This window comes from Myxozyma melibiosi (assembly GCF_037950935.1).
Source record: "Myxozyma melibiosi strain Phaff 52-87 chromosome Unknown BZA70scaffold_1, whole genome shotgun sequence".
Taxonomy (NCBI): Eukaryota; Fungi; Ascomycota; class Lipomycetes; order Lipomycetales; family Lipomycetaceae; genus Myxozyma; species Myxozyma melibiosi.
Genome location: NW_027042915.1, coordinates 2817082 through 2833963, shown reverse-complemented (window position 1 = coordinate 2833963; position 16882 = coordinate 2817082). Strand labels below are relative to the sequence as shown.

General features: G+C 55.8%; 7 protein-coding genes across 7 annotated transcripts; 4 read left to right on the top strand and 3 right to left on the bottom strand.

The window, feature by feature from the left end:
- The first annotated feature begins 134 nt into the window (after positions 1-134).
- Positions 135-2518, top strand: BZA70DRAFT_38307 (uncharacterized protein). Its single transcript, XM_064915075.1, has one exon. The coding sequence runs from the start codon at positions 455-457 to the stop codon at positions 2384-2386; it is 1932 nt and encodes a 643-aa protein (XP_064771198.1). The 5' UTR covers positions 135-454; the 3' UTR covers positions 2387-2518.
- A 641-nt stretch (positions 2519-3159) lies between these two features.
- BZA70DRAFT_273067 (uncharacterized protein) lies at positions 3160-5014 on the top strand. The gene has a single exon (XM_064911770.1). It carries the CDS (start codon positions 3236-3238, stop codon positions 5003-5005), a length of 1770 nt encoding a protein of 589 aa, XP_064771197.1. The 5' UTR covers positions 3160-3235; the 3' UTR covers positions 5006-5014.
- Positions 5015-5075: 61 nt separating this feature from the next.
- On the bottom strand, positions 5076-7205 carry BZA70DRAFT_38225 (inheritance of peroxisomes protein 1-domain-containing protein). Its single transcript, XM_064915072.1, has 4 exons — positions 6848-7205; positions 6646-6727; positions 6481-6564; positions 5076-6409 (listed from the first exon to the last, which is right to left on the bottom strand). Exons 1-4 carry the CDS (start codon positions 7086-7088, stop codon positions 5146-5148), a joined length of 1671 nt encoding a protein of 556 aa, XP_064771196.1. The 5' UTR covers positions 7089-7205; the 3' UTR covers positions 5076-5145.
- Position 7206: 1 nt separating this feature from the next.
- Positions 7207-9323, bottom strand: BZA70DRAFT_38399 (putative mitochondrial cytochrome b2). The gene is made up of 2 exons (XM_064915076.1): positions 8877-9323; positions 7207-8824 (listed from the first exon to the last, which is right to left on the bottom strand). The coding sequence occupies exons 1-2, from the start codon at positions 8899-8901 to the stop codon at positions 7362-7364; spliced, it is 1488 nt and encodes a 495-aa protein (XP_064771195.1). The 5' UTR covers positions 8902-9323; the 3' UTR covers positions 7207-7361.
- Positions 9324-10152: 829 nt separating this feature from the next.
- BZA70DRAFT_38106 (major facilitator superfamily protein) lies at positions 10153-12084 on the top strand. Its single transcript, XM_064915071.1, has 2 exons — positions 10153-10958; positions 11016-12084. Exons 1-2 carry the CDS (start codon positions 10326-10328, stop codon positions 12009-12011), a joined length of 1629 nt encoding a protein of 542 aa, XP_064771194.1. The 5' UTR covers positions 10153-10325; the 3' UTR covers positions 12012-12084.
- Positions 12085-12347: 263 nt separating this feature from the next.
- BZA70DRAFT_287483 (3' exoribonuclease family, domain 1-domain-containing protein) lies at positions 12348-13232 on the top strand (the record flags this gene model as incomplete). Its single annotated transcript, XM_064913957.1, has 1 exon — positions 12348-13232. The coding sequence occupies one exon, from the start codon at positions 12348-12350 to the stop codon at positions 13230-13232; it is 885 nt and encodes a 294-aa protein (XP_064771193.1).
- Positions 13233-13265: 33 nt separating this feature from the next.
- BZA70DRAFT_273061 (chaperonin 10-like protein) lies at positions 13266-14534 on the bottom strand. Its single transcript, XM_064911769.1, has 2 exons — positions 14364-14534; positions 13266-14286 (listed from the first exon to the last, which is right to left on the bottom strand). Exons 1-2 carry the CDS (start codon positions 14429-14431, stop codon positions 13329-13331), a joined length of 1026 nt encoding a protein of 341 aa, XP_064771192.1. The 5' UTR covers positions 14432-14534; the 3' UTR covers positions 13266-13328.
- Positions 14535-16882: the final 2348 nt, after the last annotated feature.

The following is a 16882-nucleotide window of genomic DNA, read 5'->3' as shown; positions in this document are numbered from 1 at the left end:
GTCTCCGCGTCGCGCGTGTCGGCGGGCGGGGTTGGGCTGGGGACGGTGTGGATGGGTCGGTGATGTGTTTGCAACTGTTTAGGCAGGCTTTGCTCCTGTTATCACTGCTCCCGGCCGGTGGGGAAGCTCTGCGAAGGGGCCGGCGACGGTTTTTCAATTTGTTCGTCCATTTGGATTTCCGTCAAGCGAGTCGCACAGCTGCCAAACTATACTACACTTGTGCCACATCCGGCTAAATAAACTCCGCCTATGCTCGGCTACCTCGGGACCGAGAGGCCAATCTTCCGCGCGCTTCTGCGTCAGGCTTCAGACCGCGAAGAAGAACCAGCGGACTCTGCGCTTTTCGTTCCTTGCTCTCCTCGACTCCGGCTGCTTTGTATTTAACCCGCTTCCTTCCGCTTCTTCTCCTCCCCTTCCTACTCCTCCATATCCTCTCTCATCCTCCTCCCTCACAATGAAGTCCTCCCTCACTCTTCCCATCCTCGCCCTCGCCCTCTCCCTCTCCGTCGCCGCCCACGGTGACGAACCGGAATCAGACTCCCCTCCCTCGCCCGCGACAATGGGCGGCATGCACATGGCCCCCTTCAATGCCACCGAGTTCTTCAACTCCTACGACACCACCTCCTTCCTCAACACCCCCGACTCGCGATCCTTCCTCATCGCCCACATCGCCTTCATGATCCTCTCCTTCGCCATCCTCCTCCCCGTCTCCCTCATGCTCTCCATCGCCCGCTCCCCCCTCTACACCCCTGTCCATATCATCTTCCTCGCTACCACCGCCGTCGGCCTCGTCCCCGCCGTCATCTACAAGTCGCGCGCCCCTGATCTCTACCCCGGAAACATCCACTCTTCCTTCGGATGGGTCATCTTCTTCCTCCTCGCCATCCACTTCGCCGCCGGCTTCTTCAGCGATTTCTTTGGCTGGGCCCTGCGCAAGCCCTACTCCGCCCGAGCTGCCTCTGCCGCCTCTAGCTCTTCCGTCCCTCCCTCGCCCACCTACGAGCCTGTCGACGACCGTGCATCGTCCGACTCCGCCCGCGCTGGATCGCTCGGCGGCGAGACCCTCGACGGTCATGAGGATCTGTACTCGGACGATTACTATCCCTCCGAGTATGGCTACCGCTACACCGACGGCGACGACGGCTCGCGCAACTACGTGCTTGAGACCGCCGACGACCTCGAGAAGCTGAGCCTGCCGCACCACCCGCTCACCGTCGAGTACCGCATCCAGCATGCCATCGCTACCTACTTTGAGCCTCTGCGCCGCGCCATCTCTCGTCTGCCCGAGCGCGCGCTTACTTCCTTCTACCTCCTCTCCACAGTCGTCTTCTCTCTCCTCAACCGTCCTATGATCCTCATCGGCTTCTTCCAGATCATGTCTGGAATCGTCACCGCTACCAATCTCGGCATGAAGGACAAGATCTACGGACTGCTCGCGCACTTCATCAAGGGCTCGATCTTCTTCTGGTTCGGCATCCTCACCTTTGGCCGCGTCCTCGGTGCCTTTGCCGAACTCGGATGGGCATGGAACGTGCGTCCGCCTGTCGCGCGTTCTCGCCAGGGCCTCGGTGCGCGCATCTTCAACTGCTCGCTCGAGACTGTCGAGTCCGGACTGATCTTCACCTACGGCATCACAAACATCTTCATGGAGCATCTTGGCAACAAGGACGGCAAGTGGTCTCACAAGGACCTCCAGCACGCCTCCATCGCCTTCATGTACATCGGCGGCGGTCTCTGCGGCCTCCTCTTCGAGTCCTCCTCCGTCCGCAGCCTGTTCAACGCTTCCATCGCCAATAAGCTTCCGAGAAGCCGCACGATCCGCGGCGTCGCTTCCGTCTCTGCCGCCTCAGCCGCGGTCGCGACCGCCACGAACGCCTCGTCTGCCGCCTCTGCGCCGTCGCCGGCCTCGGCTGGAAAGCCTCTCCGTCCCGTCGTCGTTGCTGGTAACGACAGCTGTGCGGCTGAGCCGGCTTCCTACGCCGCCTCGTTCAACCCCTTCCCGGCCTTCACCGTCTTCTTCACCGGCGCGCTCATGAGCCAGCACCAGCAGGCCACCGCGCTCTCGACCACCATCCACATGCAGTGGGGCTACCTGCTCTGCATCGCGGCCGTCTTCAGAGCAATCACCTACATCACTTTCTTCCAGTCCCCTCCGAGCTCGTACCTCCCCAGCCGTCCCTTCACCGAGGTCCTGACTTCCTTCTGTCTCATGGCCGGCGGCGTCATCTTCGTCGCCTCGTCCGAGCAGGTCGTCAACGCAATCATCTACTACGGCCTCGACAGCATGTTCACCATGAACATCGCCGTCGGCTCCGTCGCTCTCTTGATGGCGTGGATCATGGTTCTCATGGCGCTCAAGGGCTGGGCTGTTCGTCGTCGTTCTTGATTGTTTATTTTTTTCTATGTTTTTATTCATTTGTTATCGTTATAAATGGCTGGTGTTGTGTTTTTTTATTTTATGACCGGATTTACTGATCTAATTAATTCTATAATTTAATTGCCTGGGTTGTCGGCGGTATGATTCATTATGCAATTGTATATATTTGGTTTTATTGTTTCCATCTCTTTGACCTACTTCTCTGTGTATATTTCTCTATTCCTTTACATGGTTTACGAATGAAGAAGAAGAAGAAGAAGAAGAAGAAGACAAATGCATGAAAGATCGAAATTGAATAGCGAGAAGAGAGTTAGCATGTATGACGAGGTTTTCATTGTCTGCATTGCATCGATTGCGGGATTTTCTTCAAAGATCTACAAAGGTTACTCTATTTGTTCTAGGTTTCCGGCATCGGTTATGGTTTCATCATAGCCTTTGAGATTGGAGCGGAGTTCTTGCCTGGCTTTGGTTTCTTTTCTTTTGTGTCTGATTTCTACTTCAGCTTTGTTTTCTGCACGCGGCTCGGGTTTAGACTGCTCGGTCTGGGATGGGAGATGAAGCAAGAAGGAAGAGGAGGTGGGAATTATATAAGCACAAATGTATTTCTAACTGTATCAATGCTCTGTCTTATCTGTTCACGATGTTAGTATTTGATAGTAATAATCTTCACGTATACTATTTCCTAATCGGGTAGTAAACTTGATCTCGAGGCCACATTGCGTGCTGCGGGTTAAGGTTTCGACCCCCCCCACAAAATCTCTAAACTCTCCCCCACTCGGACTCATCTCCTCTTCCTCCTCCTCTTCCTCCTCCTCTTCCTCGCTCTTATCAGACAGTCAAGGACAGTCGAGAAGAAGAATGGTGTTTAGAAACTCGAGAACCGTCGCCGTTGCTCGTGGCGCGCAGAGGTTCGCGCGACGATGGACGAGCAGTTCGCGCGCAAAATCGACGTCCCCCGCCTCGGCTACTTCCCCGTCAGGCACAACCCCTCCCCCTCCTCCTCCACCCAAACAACGACCAGCTTTGCTCTACGCAGGCGTCTCTGCGCTTGCAACCGCAGGAATTGCCACTTATGTATTCAAATCAAAAGTCTCCGACGCAGCGCCGATGACGGCCTCGTTCAGCGACCTCGCGACGTTCCTGACCTCCTCCGCGATCCCGACCTCGCTTCTCTCGCGGCCGCGGTACGCGAGCGCGAAAGAGACCGCGCAGGCAATTGCGGAGATCTCGGCCGTGATTGGAGAGGCAAACGTCACGTCCTCGCCGGGGGAAATTGAATCGCACTCGACAAACCCGGCGTGCACGCACCATCCCCCCGGCGAAGACCAGCATCCTGCCGCGATCGTGCTGCCGGGCTCGACCGAGGACGTGTCTGCGATCCTCAAGATCTGTAATCGCTACTCGGTCCCCGTGGTGCCGTACTCGGCCGGCACCTCGCTCGAGGGACATATTTACTCTGTGCGGCCGGGCGGGATCTGCATCGACTTTCGACGGATGAACGCGATCCTTGCCGTGCACGAAGACGATCTCGACGTCGTCGTGCAAGCCGGCGTGCCGTACGCGGAAATCAACTCTGCGCTCGCGCCGCTCGGTCTCGTGCTGGGCTCTGACTGCGCGCCGTCGGCGCAGATCGGGGGGATGGTAGCCACGAACGCGTCGGGGATCAACGCGGTCAGTTACGGCGCGATGAAAGAAAACACGATCGCGCTCACGGCCGTGCTCGCGGACGGAACGGTGATCAAGACGCGTCAGCGGCCGCGCAAGTCGAGCGCGGGGTATAACCTCACCGGCCTGCTCGTCGGCAGCGAGGGCACGCTTGCGGTCGTGACGGAGGCGACGCTCAAGATCCACGTGAAGCCAAAGGTTGAGAAAGTTATTGTTGCGCAGTTCAAGACTACGCGGGACACGACCGACGCGGTCGCGGATATCTTCCGCGCGGGGATCAAGCCCGGTGCGCTCGAGTTGCTGGACGATCGCATGATGAAGGCGCTCAATCTCGCGCACATGACGACGCGCGAGTGGCTTGAGACGCCGTCGCTTTTCATCCGCGTCGGGGGCGTGAACGAGAAAGTACTGGGTGAGTACACGAAAGCGATCAAGACTGCGTGTGATGCGCACGCCTGTGCTGCGTTCGTGCCGGCGCGGAATCAAGCTGAAGGAGAGGAACTGTTTCTTGCGCGCAAGAATGCGCACTACGCGTGCTTGGACTACGGGTACGAGACGTTTGGCCCCGAGTGCCGGATGTGGGGTACGGATGTTGCGGTGCCGCTTTCGCGACTGAGTTATGTGCTTGAGGAGACGCGCAAGGATTTCGACGCGCACGGCATTGTCTCGTGCGTGCTGGGCCACGTCGGCGACGGAAACTTCCACACAAATATCTACTTCCTATCCGATCAGGAGGCGCGCGTGCGGGAAATCACGGACCGGATGGTTAAGCGCGGGTTGGAGAACGAGGGGACCTGTACGGGCGAGCATGGGGTCGGGAATGGCAAGCGCGGGTATCTCGAGCTGGAGCTGGGGCCGAGCACGGTCGATGCGATGAGAAAGTTGAAGATGGCGTGGGATCCAAAGAGGATTTTGAATCCGGATAAGGTGTTTAAGATTGATCCTGAGGATACCGGGTTTTGAGTAGATCAATTCAGCCTCTATATTATATAAGATCGCGTCCATACATAGATTCACACCAAACTCCTAGTCCTCTCCCATCATTACAACAAAATCCTAAATCCAAAAAGAGTATCATACCAAAAAGAGAAAGAAAAAAACCATCAAAATAAACCAAACGACCATTTCCGCCTCGCCGGCTGCTGCTCCATCTTCGTCCTCGTCTCAACCTCTTGGACAACCGCAGTACCAGCACTATTACTCCTCCGCCGCTGCATATCCTGCTCGACACTGCTATACTCCATCTTCCAATAATTCCGCTCAAACCCGTACGGCTGAATCGACAGATCGTTGAAATCGTACGAAAGATCGGACCACGCGAGGTCGTCTGCGACTGCGTAGGCGGGTTTTAGACGGGCGGGGGGCGAGGGCGTGAAGTTGTGTGATTTGTGGCGGGCGTGGGTGCGTGAGGCTACTGTTTGTGGTTTTTGGATCGGGAGGTGGAGAGGGGTGGAGGTTGTTGAGGTCGAGCCGTCGTCTTTGGTAGGCTGTTGCTGCTGCTGTTGTTGTTGCTGCTGCTGCTGTTGTTGTTGCTGTTGCTGTTGCTGTTGCTGCTGCTGCTTCGACAGCTGCTGAGGAGAAGACAGGGTAGTAGAATACGGCGTGGTGGTGCTAGAAGACGACACACTCTCATTATCATCATCGTCAGCCGTAGCAGAGGTCGACGACACAAGCGAGGAGACGTCAGACTCTGTTGTCGCGAACGAGAATTGCGATTCGCGGCCGGGCGAGGAGGGCGAGGGCAATTCGCTCTGGTGACTATCCGAGACCTCGATTTCGGGCGTTGCGATTCCGTCACCTTCCTCGTTCTGTTCTTCTTCTTCCTCGTCATTTTCTTCGCCGTCTTGCTTCTGCTGCTGGTTCGCGTTGTCTGATGACAGTGGTGGCGGCGGCGGCGGCGGCGACGACAAGAGTTGCTGCTCAAAAATAAGTCGTCTATTAGCCGCCGAAGACGCCTTCGACACTGCCGCCATTTCACTGCTTTCCTCCTCCTCCTCAACCGTATCTTCACCCTGTTCTCGTTCTTCTTCTTCTTGCTGTTGTTCCTGCCACTGTTTCGCACCTCCCGCCGTCCGCTTCATAAGCAAAGGCGACGTCGCCGCCGATACTGATACTGGCGCTGCTCGTTTTGGCGATAACGCACTGACGTCCAGCGATGAGCTTGCGTCCATGAATTTTCCGTCGAGGTGTGCTTCTATCCAATTGGTATCGCTGTCGTAATCGCCGTCGCCATCGTCGTCGTCGTCGTGGTCGTCGTCGGCTTCGGCTGTGTTGAGGGATGAGGAGCGCGAGGAGGAGGTGTTTTGGAGGAGACGACAGCTTCTTGCGAGGTTTGTCTCTAGGAGGTGGAGTAAAGAGTCGTCGGTTCTGCGTGAACAATTAATTATAAGCAACTGAGTGTACAGAGCAGGGGGAGAGAAATGGGGGAGTGAGCATACGATTCAATTTCGAGGCGGAGATAAGTTCCTGGTGTCGGCAAGGGCAAAATGAATTTATTTCTTTTGATTTGCCAGCATCGTAGACTGTATATCGACAAAAGTCAGCATGAGTAAAGCCTGCCTGAGTAGAGAGAAGAGCAGGATGGGGAGAAGGGCGGGAAATACCGTTTGAGTATCGGGTGCACGGCGCTGCCGCATTGGATGAATGTGCTGTTGTGAGCTGCTATCCTGTATATCTTCAACGAGCCTGGATGATGTATACTTGAAGTCAGCTCGCAATCCCTTCAGCTTCAGCAGGTGGCGGCGACATCAACAAAAGGAGGCCACGGCAACCGGAGACGCCGCCGAGAAGAGGAACAGTACGCACCACGGGCTACGTTTCGTTCGCTGACGACATGTTTGCTGGACGGAGGAGACATAAACGACGACGCCGTCGCGGACGGTGAGGAGGTGAAGCTGACGATGCGCGCGCGGGGGCATTGCGCTAGAAGCTGTTCTTCGGCCGCGGGCGAGGACGGCGTCGAGGAAGGTTGCTGCAGCTGGGGAGGCTGAGCGTGAGCTAGCGGCGAGGAGGCCGGCAATGGGGAAGCAGAGAGCTGGCGCATCATCGTCGCATGTCTGTCTGTGTTGTCTAAGGAGGAGAAGGAAAGAGGAGGAAGGAAGGGCAATGGCGCGTTTGGTGAAGGTTCGCGCGTGCGGATGAGTCGCGCGATGAGCCGATGACGGATGCGGCGGGGCTGCTGCGGGAGTCAGTCGAGCAGTTCCCGTTTTGGTAACCCCTGGACTGTAATGCATCTTTTGTATATTTGTAGGTGTATTTGTGTATAGAGAATTAAAAACAACGGAATTACAATAGAATAAAACAAACAACACAAACTAATCTACAACTTGGACTTGAACGGCGGCGTCATCAGCTTGTCGTACGCCTGGTTCGACAGATTGTCGACCGGCACGTTCGTATGCGCGCTCACGCTCGACACATCCACAAACGAAGGATTGAGCTCGTTGATCTTGGTGGCGCCAATCAGACGCATGTTCATCTCGAGCTCGTCCTTGAGCAGCTGGATCGCGCGCACGACACCGGTCTCGCCGTAGGTCGACATCGCGTACAGGAACGGACGGCCGATGCCGACGCCCTTTGCGCCCAGGCAAAGTGCCTTGATAATGTCGGTGCCGCGGCGTACACCGCCGTCGATAAAGACCTCGATCTTGTCCTGGTAGTCGTGCTGCTTGAGCGCGGCCATGACCTCGACGAGCACCTCGATCGAGGGTTTGGCAAAGTCGAGCTGGCGACCGCCGTGGTTGGAAAGCAGGATGGCGTCGACGCCGTACTCGACCGCCTTGATTGCGTCCTCAGCGCGCTGGATGCCCTTGAGCACGATCGGCATCTTGGTAATGCTCTGGAACCAGGGAATGTCCTTCCAGCTGAGGGAGGGGTCGATGAACGACGAGATAGCCCGGGCCGCGCCCTGCGAGCGGTCGACGGTGCCTTCGTCGGACTGCACCTGGGCCGCCTGCTCGTCGTACTTTGAGCGCATGTCCTTCTCGCGCCGGCCGAGCTGGGGCGCGTCGACGGTGATCCAGAGCGCTTTGCAGCCGCGCTTCTCGGCGTGCTGCACGATGCGTTTTGTAATCTCGCGGTCCTTGTTCACGTACAGCTGCAGCCACTGCACCTGGTCGCCTTGCTTGGCGTCCACGATCTCGTCGAACGAGCACGAGGCCAGCGTCGGAATCATCTGGATCACGTTCTCGCGGTGGCCGGCGCGCGTCAGCACGACCTCGCCCTCGGGGTTGCCGAGCTTGCCGAGCGCTGTCGCGGTGATGTAGAACGGCACCGAGGACTTGCAGCCGAGCATTGTGGTCGAGAGGTCGATCTGGTCGACGTCGACCAGCACCCGGGGACGGAACCATATGCGGTGGTAAGCGGCGTGGTTCTCGCGGAGGGTGATTTCGTCGTCGGCGCCGGACGAGTAGTATGCCCATGCGGTCGACTTCATGGTCTGCCGGGCAATGTCTTCAAAGTCGAGAAGGTTGTAGCACTGCGACACCGGCGGCATGAGCTTGACGCGCTCGAGTCGCGCGAGCTCGGCGTCGTCGATGACTTCTTCGGTCTTGTCGACGGCGACGGTGCCCATGTCGACGGGGCCGAGGTGCTTTGCGGCAGGGAGGTACTTGTCGAGAGTGTCGGAGGGGTGGATGGGGTCAAACTCCTTGGTGGCATCTTTGCCGGCGTATTTGAGGATGATTTTCTGGCCACCGGGGTGCTCGGGAAGGAACTCGGTCACGTCGTAGGCTTTGCCGTGGACGACGACCCAGCACGAGTCTTTGCTGTTGTGCTTTGCGACTAGAAGTAGAGTTAGAAGGAGTAGTTGTAGTAGAAGAACGTGTAGACGTACTGTCTGCGCCAGATAGAGGAGCCATGGTGTGCTGTGTATGTGTAGATGTGCAAAAGTCGAGATATCTAAGCTGCGCAGGTGGGCAGATGAGGGAAATAGGGAGTCAAAAGGCTTTTTTAATACAGTTCTTCTTCTTGTAATGCAACTCTTGCTCTTCCAACGATCTTCCGCAGTACTTGTATCAGAACAACAGCGGAACAGAGCCAACAAGAAGCGGAAATCGCGGCAGAGATCAACCAGGCTGAGGTTTGATCAGTTAAAGGCGAGTGAGTCTGCGGGGCAGCGGAATACGCGGCGAGGCGGGGAAGCTGCCAAATCCACTCACGCCGACTGGTCGCCGAGGTTGGCTTAGTGAGGGATTAGGTAAGGATTATGTTATGCATGACTAAAAAGCCGAAAGGCAGAGCAGTGTGGAGGTAATGTGGATTGAAGAAGCAGCATCCGAGATATGAGAGTTGAATAGTCTGAGAGGGTGGTTTGGACAGAGTGGTCAGGACAGGCACAGCAGCAGCAGGGCAGAAGCAGGGCCGGAGCAGAGCAGAGCAGAGGGCGATGTTCAGGAGTCGTTGGCAGCCAAGCCAGGCGATGAGATAATACTTGAAGGACAGTCGAGGATCAGTCAATTGAGAGCTTTTTGTTTGTTCAAAGCTCAATTGATGTAGATGTTGTTCTTGTTCTTGTCTGTGATAAGAATTGAATATAGAGCGAGGGTGCTATCCGCACAGCGACGCGTCACATCATCTCATCTCATCTCCACGGCAGTGACTGATGGACGATGGACGACAGTGGTCCGTCTGGCTCAGACAGATCCCTCTAAAGCTCAGCACATGGCGGGTGGGGAAGCAGGCGGATATCTGAACATCAGCAAAGATGAACAACTTCTGCTCGCTTGTTTACAGCCACGGCAGCCAACGACGCCATCAACCTGCCACGTTGACATCTGCAGACTCTGCATATCCACCAGCATCTTCTGCTCTGTTCTCTGTTCTTCAACCTCTGTCTGTCTGTCCTATCATCATCATCTACTCTCATCTCATCTCTCTACTGTCGGCTGCCTGCTTGCAAACCTTTCTCCACTTGGCACCTTCTCCACTTGGTTCTAGCGTCCGTCTGGACCCCTGAGCCTCCTCCAAGCTTCCCACTTCCACCGTCTGCAAACCTTTTAGCTCTCGGCTCCTGAAAATTGCGCAATCGCTCAATCGATCCATTTATTCATACTTTTTACTGTTTTTTATCCTGCTCTGCTCTTCTGCTCTGTCTTCTGTGCCGCTGTCTTCCTCGACTTCCCCACCTCCTCATCGGCTGCTCCCAACCATGCTCCCGTCCTCGGTCGACCGTCGTCCACCCATCTTCCTTAGATGATCCACTATATACTCCACTATATATTCTGCCATACTCCTCACTCTTGATGTCCCTCCTCTAATATCCTTACTACATGCTACTATCTGAATGGCAGATCCCCTCTTCAAATTCGATCCCAACGCCGTCCCGGGAACGGTCCACCTCGTGGACCTCCACAATCATGACTCTGCAACATCAATCATCCCCGTCCCAAGACCCTCTTCCGACCCAGAAGACCCCCTGAACTGGTCCACCGCCCGCAAATGGCGCACAATGGCCCTTGTCCATTTCTACACCTTCATCGTCGGCTGGTGCAGCGCAGGCGTCTACTCGATCCTCGCCGACATCTCCGCCGCGACCGGTCTCTCCGTCGCCGATCTCAACTCTGGAACCGGCACAATGCTCTTGTTCTTTGGCTGGGGATGTCTGATCTGGCAACCCTTCGCGCTCACCTTCGGTCGCCGCGGCAGCTACATCCTCAGTCTGGCGCTCACTTGTGCAATCTCGGTCTGGACTGCTTACTCGACCAGCTACGCGACCTGGGTTGTCCAGCGTATCTTGCTTGGTCTCTTTGGGTCGCCTATTGAGTGCTTGTGTGAAGTCAGCATCACTGATTTATTTTTCACCCATCAACGAGGACAACAGCTTGGAATATATCTGCTCATGTTGAGCGGGGGTGCCTATCTTGCCCCTCTGTGCAATGGATTCATCAACCAGAGCATGGGATGGAAGTGGGTCATGGTATGAACCTGCACTTTTCAGCAATTTGTATCAAGATTCTTACTGACAATTATCCAGTACTGGTGTGCTATTCTATCTGCAGTGGCCTGCGTCCTATGCTTCTTCTTCATGGAAGAGACAATCTACTACCGCGAGACCTCCTTCGAGGCCACTTCCGACGACTACAGCTCCGACCACTCCACCGCAGTTGACGAATCTCTCTCGATCGAACTGACAAAGGAGGCCAAGTCCGCGGCCGCACCCGCCCCTGCGCCTACCCAGCAGTCTTTTGCTCCCCGCCGGTCTTATCTGCAGTCGCTGGCGCTCTACCGCGTCATCCCCGAGAAACCCAACGAGTTTTTCCGCATCATAATCCGTCCGTTTATTGTATCCGCCAAGCTGCCGCTTGTCGTCTGGGTAGGCGTCTACCACGGCGTCGCCGTCTGCGCGTTCTCGTCCATGAACGCCACCGCTTCGGTCGTCTTGACCGCCGCTCCCTACAACTTCAGCTCGTCCCAGGTGGGATTGACTTACATCTCCCCCTTCATCGGCTGCCTGATCGGCGCCATCTGGGGAGGCGAGGTCAACGATCGGATCTGCGTGCGTCTTGCGCGCCGCAACAGGGGATACCGAGAGTCGGAGTTCCGGCTGTGGGCGGCGGCCGCGCTGTGCATCATCCCGCCTGGAGGCATGTTCGTCTGGGGCGTGGGGACGAACTACGGCGTGCACTGGTTTGGACTCGTGTTTAGCATGGCGATGCTTGGGTTTGCAATGTCTACAGCGGGCACGATTGTGCTTTCGTACATGATTGACAGCTACAAGGAGCTCGCGGGCGAGACGTTGATGGCGGTGAATATCATACGGTGCACGATGGCGTTTGGGTACGGATACGCAGTCACGCCGTGGATTGAAAATCAGGGATATAAGAACGCGTTTGTGGAGATGGGGGTTATCAGCATTGTTTTGTTTTCTACGTTTGCGCTTGTTCTCGCGATTGGAAAGAAGGAACGGCGGAGGACGGCGCCTGTGTATTGGAAGTTGGTTGCGACTGGAATTAGGGCGCTTCAGGAGTAGTCGTTGTACACATTTATGAACGGCTTGCAACTGCATTAATAATATAGCACTTTAATACAATGATACTTGACACAAAAACAATAATGAATAAGAATCTCAAAAGACGTACTACCGAAACAGGTAAGGGCTTGAGGCGATGGACGCATGTAAACTTTATCCTGCGCGGCTTTGGGACCTTTCTTCCCACAACTTTTTTTTCTAATTCAGACAAGTCAAAGTAGACATTATCTCCCCGCGATCTGTTTAAAATCAGCAGTTCTCGAGATCGGATCCGACGTTACTGAGTAGTTTGGGAGATATCACCACAAGAGTAGGGAAAAAAGACACAGCATGTTTATGTCAGACAGACGACGAATCCTCGTCCCCCCCACGGCGCGGCCGTTGACGTTCGCACCCGCACCCACAGAGAGCTCACAAGATTCGAGCTCGAGTTCAAAGACAGAGATATACCTCCGAACGTCGCTATTTCCCGACGCGTCAGGGTCGGCCTACCTCGAGCACCAGAAGCACAAGATCCTGGTTCTCGTGAACGGACCGCGGCCACAGCGCATGTCGTTCTCGTCGACCGCGAAGTTGCTTGTCGACGTCAAGTTTCTGCCGGTGTCGTCTGACGCGCACGTACTGGGGATCCAGCAGGGTGGTGGGTTTGATACCGATCTTGAGAAGAGTCTGGCGGATTATATATACGCGTCGCTGGTGCCCGCGATCCGACTCGAGCGGTATCCAAAGTCTGGGATCAGCGTGTCGGTGGTCGTGGTCTCTGGTCCGCCGCGGTGGAAGGGGTTGGTGAAGCAGGTGACTGCTGCGTGTGTGACGACTGCAGGAGCAGCGCTTGTTGACGCCGGGATCGAGGTATTAGACGTTGTGACTGCGTGCGCGGTGAAGGTGTCGAAAGAAGGCGCGGTCTCGCTTGATTTAGACGAGACGAGCGAGGATTCCGAGTCAGTCGATACCGTCGCGCGAGGAGTCATAAGCTCGATGGCGAGCAGGGATGAGATCACAGGTGTCTGGGTCGACGACGATACTACTTCAGAATCAGCCTCGTCGCGGTCGATTGAGGGCGAGGCGCTGGTTGCGGTGCTCAAGGCGGCGAATAGTGGCGCGGTTGAGATTCGGAAGCTTGTGAATGCGGTGTTGGCGCGGAGTTTGGATGAGTTGCTGGTTGAGAAGAAGGGAAAGAAGAAGATTACGAAGCGGTCGGCTGAGAGTATGGATAGCTAGAGAGGGCTTTGAAAGCTGGTTGTGTACGATAGATTTGCAATAAGAAATATTCAGTCTATGTTTTTTTTCTATGAGCTTACGCTTTACATTGTTCGATTACAAACCAGGAGTATCAGCAATACGATAGACATTCTTATGTCCACTGACCTTATGAGCCATAAGATCCGCAAGTCCCTTTGAAACACTAGCAAGACCACCCTCGACCGCGACGTAGCTATGGGTCTTATATCTGCCCTCGAACAACCACTTGCTCAGTTGCTGGTAAAACACCCACGCAAAGTCGCGACGCGCGGGATCCTCGCTGTGCGCGGCGCCGACAGACTCGACCTTGATGTCGACGCCGAACTTTGCGAGCTTCTCGGGCTCGAACGCCTCGGGCAGGATATGCGCAATCTTGGAGCCCATGCCGGGTTCGAGCGCGGCGACGACGGCCTCGGTCGAGCCCTTTTCGGAAATGCAGTCCCATGCGTAGGTCAGCTTCTGGCCGGGCTTGAGGTACGAGCGGATGGCGGCGGGGATGTCGTCTGTCGCGGTGTAGTCGACGACAAAGTCGCAGCCGGCGTCGAGGGCGACTTGTTTTGACTTGCCTGCGACGCCGATGATCGGGTGGATGCCTGCGAGCTTGGCGAGTTGGATCGAGAAGTACCCGACAGAGGTCGAGGCGCCGTAGATGATGAGCGGGATTTCCTCGGTCGCAGGGCGCCAAGGCGTAGGCAGGCCGAGGATATCAAAGAGGCCGTAAGCGCCGGTGAGGGTCGCGAGCGGTAAGGTAGCGGCTGCCTCGAACGAGAGCGAGTCCGGGATGAGAAAGGTGCAGTAGTCGTAGGCGATTGCGTACTCTGCAAACGAGCCGTGGGGTTTGCCCATCTCGTGGAAGGCGGCCACACGGTCTCCGACGTGGAGGCCGTGGACTTCGGAGCCGAGTTTCTCGACGACACCGGCGATGTCGTCGCCCGAGTTCATTGGAGTGTTGGAGTAGACGGGGAACTTCCAGTCCTTCGGGTTTGATCCGGATACCACGACCTTGATGAGAACTTCATGGGGGCCGGGGGAGCTAGGTGGGGGATTGTTAGCGATGGAGGGGCAGGGGAACCGGACTGTAAACATGGTTGTAGACATGCGAGCACTTACGGGATAGGCGATTCGACGATCTTTGTCTTTTCGAGGTCGGGGTCGACGATGACTTCTTTCATAGACATCTTGCGGGGTTATTGAGCGGATAGAGAGGTGGATAGGGTGCGAATCTGGTGTCTGGACGAGGCCGATAAGCGGTCAGAAGCAGGAAGCGGGTGGAATAAGGATGAGATCGCAACCTGCAATTTGTTACCAGATTGGGGGAGGTTGTCCGTGCGGCGACTTATCAACAGGCTGCTGGTATCTTCAATCAGAGCTTTACGTTGTTTTACAAATCAATTGCTACTCTGCACCATGCCGAAATTGCTTTGAGGACTTATCTACAAGTAGAATGCAACTACTTGCATCTTTCCTATCGTGTTATCGGCATTGTGAAGCGTAGAGGTCGCGCCTGTTTGCAATGTACCAAGTCAGTCCCGAAACCTTATTACCCTCCCTCGAGAACCACCGCCGCTCTTAACCTTCCCTCACCAACTTTTTTCCTCTCAGCCTGCAAACGAGTCAATTACTACCAACAACCAGTAAGTCGTCAACCTCCTCTGCTTTTACTATACTCATACGAAAAAGAACGGCGCAGATTCAAATGATGAATAATCACGGATGTTTATATACCACCGAGAGTGCAAAACAAACGATGTGGAAATAGCCGTTGCCTTCCTTCTGATCATTCTCTGCGCTGAGCTTTCTTTTTCTTTTGTTGCCTATATGCCTTTTGCTAATCATGTACAGATTATAGGGAGATAAGGAGGTTCGGTTTAGGAACAGCTTTTTTCTGTTTGACTCTAGTAATACACAGAAGGTTTAAAGAAATAATGAAAAAGAAAAAAAATTACAGTCTGCGTGCGGTTCATGACTCAAAACATAACACAAAACGAAAATTCTGGACAACAATGAAAACAAAAGACCCAAAAAAACAAAAATCACACATCAAAATTATAATCAAATTCAATTCACTTAAATGAAAAATCATCACGCCTCAACAGCGCTCTTGTTCAAGAACTTGTTAAGTCGCGACATCGTCGCGTTCTTCGAGGACTCCACCTCCGCCGCCAACTCCTCGTTCTGACTCGTCAGCTCGGCAACCCTGCTCTCCGCCTCCTCCAGTCTGATCTGGTACTCCGCCAACTCGGTCCTCGCGACCTTGAGACGCTGCTCCGCCGACGCTTTCGCCACGCGCATGCTATCGAGCTGTTTCTGCAACAACTCAGCCCGCCGCGCAGAGTCCGCGATCGCGCTCTTGATCTCCTCCACGTCGGCTAGCATCTGCGTCTGCTTCGTCAGCTCGTCGACCTGGCTCTTCAGCGCGGAAATGTGTCGATTGCTAGACTCAAGATCGCTCTGTAGACTCTCGATATGCGACCGCGCGTTCACAAGCTCCGAGCTCGTGCCTGCGTGCTCCTGGCTCACGCTCTCGAGCTCCATCTGTCGCTGCCTGATCTCCGCATCCACATCCGCCGTCCGCGACTCCAGATACCGGATCCGCGTCTCCGCGGCCTCAAGCGCAGACTGCCCGTCTTGCAACTCGCCATGCTTCGCAAGCAGCTCCTCGTGCTTGGCGTCCAGCATCTCGCGATGCTGCTCGACCTGCAGCCCCGCGTCCTCGAGCTCGCGCCGCGCAGTCTCGAGATGCGTCGACGTTTGCGCGTGCTCGGCCTCCACCGCAGCAAGCTGTCTCTCGAGCTCGCGCACGCGCGCCTCCGCGCTCTGAACCTGACTCACGTACTCCTGCTCCATACCGACCGATCGCGTGGCCCTGTGCTCCTCTAGTTCCTTCAGCGCCAGATCCCGCGCTGCCTCAGCCTCCGCCAACTTTGCGCTCGCGTCCGCAGTCTGCTGATGCACGTTCCGGCGCACGTTCTCCAGCTCGGCCTTCATAGCCAAAATAGCCTGCACAAACAGGATCTCCTTCTTGGTCTCAGCCGCGTCGTCCTTTGCAAACGCGAAATCGTTCGGCGCAGTCGGCTTGTATCCAGCGTCGCGGGCGACCACCAGTTCAGACTCGAGCCACCTGTTTGTCCGACGCAGACGCTCGAGCTCGGCGCTCTCGGCCGAGCCGAGTGCAGTTCTTCCGTCGAACGACGCGCGCGGCAGCATCGTCGGCGTGCCGTTGGAAGATTGAGGCGTCGGAGCTCGTCGGGGGTGGGAAAACATTGTCTCGGAAGACATCTGCCGTTGCTGTTCCTGTTGCGGCTGTTGAGGAGTAAATCTGGCCTGCTGCTGCACAGCCGGCGAAGAGCGCATGGACACGACAGGCTCGGGATCATTCTTAGATACAGGGAAAGCACCAGGAACGTTCATAGTAGGCTCAATAACTTGACGTTTAGTAGACGAAGCAGACGACGCCGAGGACGAGGACGAAGACGAAGACGGCTTTGTAGCGGCGCCGTATTGCTCCACGGTTTCCCGCTCGGCAGCGGCCGGACGACCAGCCCGTCTGTCAGTGCTAGAATCTCTTGTCGCTGCCGCATACGGAGCCGTGATTTCGTTGCCGTCGACATCGCGCAATCGCTGTGCAC

What these genes read in the sequence shown, in the direction of transcription:
- BZA70DRAFT_38307 (XM_064915075.1), top strand. Translation starts at nt 455, where the DNA reads ATGAAGTCCTCCCTCACTCTTCCCATCCTCGCCCTCGCCCTCTCCCTC.
- BZA70DRAFT_273067 (XM_064911770.1), top strand. Translation starts at nt 3,236, where the DNA reads ATGGTGTTTAGAAACTCGAGAACCGTCGCCGTTGCTCGTGGCGCGCAG.
- BZA70DRAFT_38225 (XM_064915072.1), bottom strand. Translation starts at nt 7,088, where the DNA reads ATGATGCGCCAGCTCTCTGCTTCCCCATTGCCGGCCTCCTCGCCGCTA. An exon ending in CGAACGAAACGTAGCCCGTG is followed by an intron (nt 6,728 to 6,847) that starts GTGCGTACTGTT and finishes TACATCATCCAG; the next exon opens with GCTCGTTGAAGATATACAGG. An exon ending in CTCCGCCTCGAAATTGAATC is followed by an intron (nt 6,410 to 6,480) that starts GTATGCTCACTC and finishes TTGTTCACGCAG; the next exon opens with AACCGACGACTCTTTACTCC.
- BZA70DRAFT_38399 (XM_064915076.1), bottom strand. Translation starts at nt 8,901, where the DNA reads ATGGCTCCTCTATCTGGCGCAGACA. An exon ending in TCCTCTATCTGGCGCAGACA is followed by an intron (nt 8,825 to 8,876) that starts GTACGTCTACAC and finishes CTCTACTTCTAG; the next exon opens with TCGCAAAGCACAACAGCAAA.
- BZA70DRAFT_38106 (XM_064915071.1), top strand. Translation starts at nt 10,326, where the DNA reads ATGGCAGATCCCCTCTTCAAATTCGATCCCAACGCCGTCCCGGGAACG. An exon ending in TGGGATGGAAGTGGGTCATG is followed by an intron (nt 10,959 to 11,015) that starts GTATGAACCTGC and finishes ACAATTATCCAG; the next exon opens with TACTGGTGTGCTATTCTATC.
- BZA70DRAFT_273061 (XM_064911769.1), bottom strand. Translation starts at nt 14,431, where the DNA reads ATGTCTATGAAAGAAGTCATCGTCGACCCCGACCTCGAAAAGACAAAG. An exon ending in ATCGTCGAATCGCCTATCCC is followed by an intron (nt 14,287 to 14,363) that starts GTAAGTGCTCGC and finishes TCCCCCACCTAG; the next exon opens with CTCCCCCGGCCCCCATGAAG.